General features: G+C 34.4%; 1 protein-coding gene across 1 annotated transcript; it reads right to left on the reverse strand.

The window, feature by feature from the left end:
- Positions 1 to 6,523: 6,523 nt before the first annotated feature.
- LOC132752309 (uncharacterized) lies at positions 6,524 to 8,502 on the reverse strand. The gene is made up of 2 exons (XM_060742620.1): positions 7,086 to 8,502; positions 6,524 to 6,720 (listed from the first exon to the last, which is right to left on the reverse strand). The coding sequence occupies exons 1-2, from the start codon at positions 8,469 to 8,471 to the stop codon at positions 6,613 to 6,615; spliced, it is 1,494 nt and encodes a 497-aa protein (XP_060598603.1). The 5' UTR covers positions 8,472 to 8,502; the 3' UTR covers positions 6,524 to 6,612.
- Positions 8,503 to 9,290: the final 788 nt, after the last annotated feature.

Below are 9,290 nucleotides of genomic sequence, written 5' to 3' on the forward strand. Positions count from 1 at the left end.
TTGTGCCAAAAGTTAAACGTTTCAATTTGGGACGATGACTTTGAAACTTCAATTTAAATGTTGAAAGTACAAATTTGTGACAGCTTTAATTGGCTAGTTAAGCATTACCTGTCATGGTATAAGTGTTGACAATAATAGCTTAATTTAACCTTTTAGAAAACAGACTGGTACAAACATGAGTTCACGAAAGATACTTGTTTCTAACTCTATCCAGAAAGAGAAGCTGCGATGGGAAGATCTATCAACACTCAAAGTATTAGTATCAATGATACCAAAGTATAAAAAGATCTTGGAGGGGAGATCCTTTTAAGGCTATGGAAAAAATGTTTAAAATCGCAGAATCGGTTTTATTGAGTCTGTTTGTGAGATATATTAGAATATATGACATTCATCACGCCTCCTAACACCCGCTTAAGCGGTGCCGGATTATAAAAAATCAAAGTTTCAGAATAAATTGTCATAAAGGACTTGAAAAACAGCAATAAACTGAAGAACGGAGCAACATTTTACAGCTGAAAAAAGACATATGTTTAATGAAACACCTCTAAAACAGTGTATTTATTCTTCCTTGATAATCTGGAAAGCGGACTATCCTTCGAAGAAATGTAGTCAACTGCAATTAGTGAAAATGGTTCATTTTTAAATGTTTAATATTGTCTTGTTATGTTAATATTTATGGTTTCTCTTTCACATGGTCTTAGAATGTCTCCTAAAATATGATAAACAAGATCAACAAGGAAAGGCGGCGTTCAATGAACGCAACCCCAACATGACCCAGCCACAAGAACCAGCGGCAAGGAGCCCAGATGGACCCCAAACAAAAACAGGACAGGACACAAGGCAAAGCACGGACAGGCTAATCACTAAGGGATAAATAATTTGTAACTGATAAGGAATTCAAAGAAAATAAATAAATGATTGAATAATAGGCCCACAAAGCCAAAGGACACAGGGGAAGGGGACAGGAGACCCGGGGAAGGGGGTAAATTAAATAATTAAAACTAGTGGCAAAGGGGAAAATACTTACCGTAGACGAGAAAACAACAAGGGAACAAGCAAATGTGTCACCCAAACAGTATGAAACAACATAGACATACAAATGAGGAACACAGAGGGGCGCCGCCTTTTAACGGTCAGCAGCGCAAGTACTGCTGGGGGTTTAAACCGGTTAATGGTGCTCCGAACCTCACTCTTAGCCCCACCATGTTCATAAAAACAAGACAGTGTAAATAAAACGAATCCCCGCCAAGTGACATTCTAATAGTTGTTACATGTATGGTTACAAAAGGTTAAATAAGTAAAACACCAAAAATGATCATGTATAAACATATTAAAGTAAACCCAATGATCATAACAAAAGTACTGAATGTCCTAAAGGAAGACATAGCAACAAGAAAATCACCTACAAGGGCCCGACGAAGCAAGGCAGAAGACGAACATTAAGGCAATTCAGTCCCAAAGAGCTTTAGGAACTGCCCATCATAGAGTCTCCCACTTGGTACGTCAGATGTAATCAAAAGAGGAAAGCGCAGTGTCTTGAACATTAAGCACGCAGTATGCCTTAAAATAGTAGGGTCATAACCTCTTTTAATAAAACGTTTAATGATTTTGGTAAAAGAATAAGCAGAAAAATTACCATGACCCAAACTTTTACGAAGTTTGTAAATCACATCGCCATAAAAACCAAGCGGGCTAATTCCTTGTCGCAGAAGAGTTTTTAAATCACTATTGAATTTTGAAATTAAATCAAAATTACGATTGTAAAATTTTGTAAAATATTTCCGTAATTTATGATAGTTGTAGCGTTGATTTAGAAGCTTGCTGGTAATGAAATTATTCCGCACAAATGAGCTTTGATATGTACGCCGCAGTATAAATCAACATTACTAGTCTGTGAATGTCAGTCGAATTGTTAAGTGCACACAATAGACATATTAATCAACGTTGTTACGTTAAAATTGCAAATCTGTATTTTCACGTAAACAATTTTCCAGAAATCTAATGGTGTCGCATTTATCTATATTTACAATATTCCCATGCAAAACTCGTTCAGGGGTATCCGTCTGCTGTGGTGCCAATTAAATGTATTTCCTCCTGGCTTCTTCAATTCAACATCTACAACATATGTTACGACAAAATCCTTTCATATTTATTCATGCAACAGACCAAAGAAGAACATGTTCTTAAGCAGTTGTTTTATGATCTACACATGACCTGTTGACATTCATGACAATCGAAATGACTTTTTGAGGTATCAATTGCATACAATAATAAATGCTGCTCTAGAACATAATTCTTTAATGTCCCTTTCAATATTTTGATTACTATATGAGTATAGCATAAAACAATTGATGAACATATGCGATACAAAATTTCTCATAATTAATCATTGCACTAGTATTCAACATGACGGTATACGCCATGACGGTATACGAAATGGACAAAACTTTCTTGTTTATAGTAAAATAATCCGATATCAATTATATGAAATAAATCGCAAAAAAGTCTTGTTGTTTTTTAAGATTTGACTTTTGACATCCGTTACAAATAGTCTTCATAACCGTTAAATTTCTCTCCAATTCAATTTTGATTACTATTGTACAGATTTATTGTATAGTTTCATATACCAGGTTGTTATGATTTTACCTCGAACTTAAAGTTGTTACCAGCATTCTTAGTGACTGAAATACTTTAAAACATTAAATGTCAACAGTCCAACATGTACTTTGTGTATCTTTTGACAAATAAAAGAATAAAAATAAGTCTGGAAGGAAAAGATAAGTGAATGTTTAAGTGTGTTGTTAATTTATTTTAGATATGATATATTTGTCAGAAATCTAGCTCTGAAATTTGTCTCAGTCTCGTGGAGATTAATTAAAGCGACAATTAAGGTAGACAACACATAAAACCGTTTGAGAGTGATTTTCCTTCCTCAATTTATTTAAATCTAGTATATATCAGTTTTGTGTAGTGCTGAACTACATTTGGAATTTCTATTTGTGTTTTCAAATGTCTCCTGGTGCTTTGAACATCAAGGTTAATGTGGTCTGGCATCTACGCAGCAAAAAGGAATATTTTCTAAACTGTGAAGTTTAGACAAAATGTTAAGTACATACAAAAACATCTAAATATAGTCTAAAACGTTAAATTTACAAATTTCGTATATTTTATGCAAATAATAGAATCATGGACTTTATACAAATACTAATAAGTCTTTGTCACGTTCAATCTGTTTCAATATTTACATATATCATACGAAATAATAAGTTAAATGTTCCTAGGGACATTAAACATTCACCGACAGATCAGTGGAGGGCAAATTTATGGAATATCTTTGGACTATAAAATGTTAAGCATAGGGATATATTGCTTTGTCACTTATGTTGAAAGTCCCATGTAAAATATAATTAGAGGGCAAAATTGTAATACGAAATTCAAACAAGCAAATTCTTTGAATTTATATCCCCCGCCGAGTACTGAACAACTGAAGACATAAGGCTTTATTTATATTTATCATGGCAATAACAGAGCCTTAACTCGGGTGTTAAATAGTAATATCTGGACATGGCAATGAGATGTAAATTGCCTTTTTGTATGTATGGTTCCCATAAAGTTTTGTTGAAATCAATACAGCAGTTGCAAAGAAATAGCAATATTGCTCTATATGCATACTACATAACTAATCAAGGACCATAATTCTGTAATGAAGGGTCTGATCTTAACAAGGCAACATATTATGCACATCTCATCTTGGTATTAATGTTTTCCATAAAGTTTAATTGAATTCCAGCTAGTAGTTGCAGAGAAGTAGCGTGGAAACAATAATAGCTCTATATGCATACTGCATAACTAATCAAGGGTAGTGTCTGACGAGAACAAGGTGACAAGAACGATGATATGCTCATCTCCACTTGGTATTGAAGGTTCCATAAAAATTTGTCCTAAGTGCATAATGCATAATTAATCAAGGGCCATAACTTTGAGTTAAAGAGTCTGACCGGAACAAGGCGACGATATGCGCATCTCCTCTTGGTATTGAAAGTTCCCATAAAGTTTCGTGGAATTCCAGCCAGTAGTTGCAGAGAAGAAGCGCGGAAATGATTATTGCTCTATATGCATACTGCATAACTAATCAAGGGCCATAACATGAGTTAAAGGGTCTGACCAGAACAAGCCCATGATATGCGCATCTCCTCTTGATATTGATGATACCCATAAAGTTTTGTTGAATTCCATCCAGTAGATGCAGAGAAGTAGCGTGGAAACAATTATTGCTCTATATGCAAACTGCATAATTAATCAGGGTCATAACTCTGAATTGAAGTGTCTTACCGAAACAAGCCGACGATATGCGCATCTTCTTCTGGTATTAAAGGTTCCCATAAAGCTTCGTTGAATTCCAGCCAGTAGATGCAGAGAAGTAGCACGGAAACATTTTTTGCTCTATATGCATACTGCATAACTAATCAAGGGCCATAACTCTGAGTTAAAGAGTCTGACCGGAACAAGGCGACGATATGCGCATCTCCTCTTGGTATTAAAGTTTCGTTGAATTCTAGCCAGTAGTTGCAGAGAAGTAGCGCGGAACGATTTTTGCTCCATATGCATAATACATAACTAATCAAGGGCCATAAATCTGAGTTAAAAGGTCTGACTGGAACAAGCCGACGATATGCGCATTTCCTCTTGATATTGATGATTCCCATAAAGTTTCATTGAATTCTGGCCTGTAGTTGCAAAGAACTAGCGAGGAAACGAAATTCAGACGGACGGACGGACGCAAGGACAGACGTTCTCACAGGACAGTAATTATGTGGCTACTCTATTGTTCTCTCTATTGTTCTTTTTAGCCACGCAAAAGAAAATAGCCACATAAAAGCATTACGGAATGAATTACATCAAAGAGAAAGAACAGTTACCTATTGTCCCTCTAGCCACATAATTACTCTCCTGTGAGTGCGGACGAACAGATGGACGGACAACGCCAAAACAATATCCCCCTCCCGATTTCATCGGCGGGGGATAACAATGCCCAATGGAGTCAGTTACATTAGGCTTATTACAAAAGTACGCATCCATTTCTTGCACTGTGTCGATCAAACCAATTAACTGTTATTACCAATTAATGAAGTCAATGTACGCTTATTTTACAATTCAAAAATCTTCAAATCTTGTGGGTGATGAAAAATAAAAAATATATATTTGAAAGTGGTTGACATGATAGCACAAAAGTTTTGAAATAGGTTCCTAGGTTGTGTAATTGATTTATTTATTGCAAGTGTTTTACAGTATTCCTACGGTTTCATCCACTTAGCCACAATCTCTGAGTTATGAGTTGTTCTTAATGGTCGTTGTTAGCTAAGACGTTTCGAAACAAACTATTAGACACGTTTTTAACCTTTCCATGACAGTGTTTCTCTATGTGAACATAATTTATTTTCTCAAGAGCCGTGAGCGCAATTCGAAATCAAACTCTTATACAAAAAATAGTTCTCACTACTTGCGTTCTTTTAATTGTGTCAAATAAAGACATCAATTACCACCAATAACAAAATAAATGCAAATTCCAAAAATTGAAATGCAAAGTTCCGTTTCTAATAATATTATTATTCCATTTAACATGAGTTTATATATATATATTTTTTCCTACAATATTTCTCATAAATTAAATTGCATTTTCTTTGCCAAATTCTGCTTAATACTCAATGAATGGTTTCTTTCTATTGTTAGCAAATTAAACCGTTTAGTTTTGTGAATGTACATGTGTAATGCAGTAACAATTTCACAAACATATCAATCGTTTAAGAAATACAGAAATACTGCTGCATTTTATTCGACTATTCTTCAAATTTGCAGGCATGAACAAATATTATGTTTTACCTTTCGAGTCCGAATTACGTATGTAAAATAAATACTTCAGACACGAATCATACAGTTTCCTGACAGTTCACATGTCTATGCCAAAAACAGAAAATAGTTATTATTTAATATATCCCATATTTGTTAACTTTTTATAACAGAATAGGAACAAGTTTGCTGATATTGGCGTGAAATTAAACAAATGATGTGTTATAGGACAATATAATGTGTAACATTGTTCTCAACCCACTGCATAAAAATTGATATCAAAGATGGTACCTTCTACTGTGAACTATCTGTCAAATATTTAAGGGTAAAATGCTTGTTATTCAGAAGAAAGTGTAAGTTACCATTCACTAGCAGAGGGAGCTACACCTGACATTTCATTGAAACATTATAAACAATATACTCGTTTCAACTGTACTCGTAAGCCTTATAATGATGTTGCATGATAACTCTCACTGTACACGTATGTAGAATATGCAATATAATTACTCTCACGGCAAACATGAATATTATGTGCAGTATGATAACTCTCACTGCACTCATATGTGATATATAAATGACAATTTGCAACCCATTTGTATACAATATATGATTACATTCTTTTGTTTCATGATAATGTTTATAGTAAAATTGATACGGTTAAGCATAAAGACTAAAACAATGTTTATGTAATTTATTCAAGTTATCATTCATCGTACATATGAAATAACTTAATTCCAATCTAGCTCACATTACAAACATAGCGAGTTAATTGATGCTAAATATTTTTGCAGATTTTCCATTGTCGGCATAAAACACTAGCTGGTCTTTCTGTTGGTAGGCGGCACCACTGAACCCTGTTATCTGCCCTTTTACCTGCGAATGATAAAATATCCTTAAGATTGATTTCAAAAACACACACATTAATACATTTTCATATGATTTTAATATGTCTGCTTAAGTATAAGCATTGTCGTTCATATCTTATAGGATTATTCTTCAAAAAACTTTTAGATTATCTCTTTAGTTTTTACTAAAGTGGCTCTGCATAGTTGATTTAATATGTAACATACAATACTCAAGTAGATACAAGTTTCAAAATCAAACATCCAGACTAAATATATTTGCATAGTATAAATTTACATGACTTAAAAGAAAATGTGTCATGATGCAACGAAATGTTACTAAAAGTGAGATAAAATGTATCATATAAGTCAAAAGAGTATGAAAAATAAACTAACCTCATATCCGTCAGGCAATGCTTGCATCCACATGATGTGTCCCGTTGGGGAAGACGTATCTATGGCAACAACGTAGAATGTTTCATTTATATTCGTATTTGAAAATGATGCAACAACCTTTCGAAAAGAGTCTGTTTGTTTTGTTACTTTTGCCCCGAATATCAATATATCGTCTGCGGTGTCGTTTTGTCTAACGAGAGCTAATTTTGACGTTATAACAACGTCAGTGCCAAAAATAGAGTTAACATTTATAGTCCTCGAGACATTGCCGTCTGATTTGATCGTGCATAGCCTAGAATCGGCCGTACTGATCCATAAATAAGAGCCACTTTGTTTACCACCGTCATGATGACGAACATTGTCTGAGTCAGCTTCAAATGTTGCTAAGTGAGAAACGTCAAGAGGTGAACGAATTGTCAATGCTGTATCATTTCCCTCGTCCCTGAATCCCCAGAAAGTTGATTGTCTATTGCTCATGTATGGTGGCGGCAAAGAAACGTACACACCTTGAGTTGCATAGTCCCACAAAAGATTTTGCTGTTTTTGGATACTGTTTTTAATATGCATAATCTTTTCATTTCTGGAAACTTGAATGATTTCATCATTGGTTGGACTTTCCATTTCAAAGTTGTAAGACCAAGCGATTGTCATTATGTCTGCAGGTCTATGATGAATGTCAATGGCATATAAACGTTGGAGGTTCAAAACTGACGGATCAAAATTTTCGGACTCTGGAACAAACTCTGTCAGCAAGTAGAATCGTTGACCGTTCACGACTGGCTGTGAGATTGGAAGAAATGTGCCGTTTGTTCGTTGAACCGTATCGTTAAGGAATATCTCTGCAACTGGAATAGCGTTTGTGTCCCTGACAACAAGTCCTCCTTGCTCGCCAACAAGTAGCAGGTACATAGTCCCAACAAGCTGCATGCTGAACATAGGATTTAAACCATAACATTTAATAATAGGATACAGTTTTCCATCCCTATCATAATGTACCAGCTTTTCGCCATCAGATCCTGTGACGTCACCGTAGTTGTCAAGCAATGGTAACGTAGGGAAATGCAGCACGCGGTCACGCCATCGAATGGTTCCATTTTCGATAAACAAACTTATGTATCCTTTGTCCTCCGAGAACGGGCCGTTAGACGGGCATATAATATTAACACTGTCAGCAACGCATCCGAGAGCGTTTGGAACAGGGTCAAGAACAAACGAGCTGCTCCATTTAAAGGAAACGTTTTCTCTAGGAACTTGAAGGTAAAACGAAAATGATCCGCTTGGTCTGCATCCAAATAATGGACAACCGTCAATCACTAAGCATTCTAAGTTTTGGATAATTCCAAGCAACACAATAAAACTAGTATACAATTTAGTTTGCATATTCATATTTTAATACATATAAATAGCTGCTATTATATGAAAATCATATACAGAAATGAGAGACAAATTACTGCTTAAAAGGAGCCAAGGTTAAAGATAAATATAAATCTGTATCAATTTAATCAAACAACAATTGAGATAGATATTGTGTCAGTCTGGATACATAGTTATCATTATATGATGACATGACCGTTATGTATGTTTGTATATCAAATCTAAGTTTAAATAGAGGCATCGTTTTTATCATTGGCCAAATCTGAATGTAAGGGCATTTCCTACAGTTTATTTATAATTGAAATAATGAAAACTGTTAAAAAATATATTTTTTGCACGATCTTAGAATACGAAAAATGAAAAATTGTAGGAGAAAAATAATTCGGAGTAACCGATTTAGTATTTGAGTTCTCTACCCTTAAATTTGATTAGTTATGCATAGTTCATATCATTTCATGCATAAGGAACCTATATGGATCGCTAGCTGTGTGGGTTTAAACCCCATAAAGGACAATACGTTTTTTTTTCCCTTGAGTAATTACTCAATACAGTTTAGTTCCAGAAATGGATTTAGGAGTGTGTTTATAAGTTAATATCTTCCTACACAATCGAACGAAAATAAGTTTTGACATAGTTTTAGGTAAACAAAAACATACTGCTATCCTATTATCGTAATTTTGCACAATGATTCAAAAACAATACAATGGCATATATCACAAAAAAAAATGAATTTGACGATCCTTCTTATTTTCATTTATTTGAAATATTTCTATTTGCATATTCTAGGACCATGCGAAATATAAGTTAATTTAATCGAACAGTATTCATTAT

This window comes from Ruditapes philippinarum, unplaced genomic scaffold (genome assembly GCF_026571515.1).
Source record: "Ruditapes philippinarum isolate M1 unplaced genomic scaffold, ASM2657151v2 ctg23832_1_1_1_1, whole genome shotgun sequence".
In the NCBI taxonomy this organism is placed as follows: domain Eukaryota; kingdom Metazoa; phylum Mollusca; class Bivalvia; order Venerida; family Veneridae; genus Ruditapes; species Ruditapes philippinarum.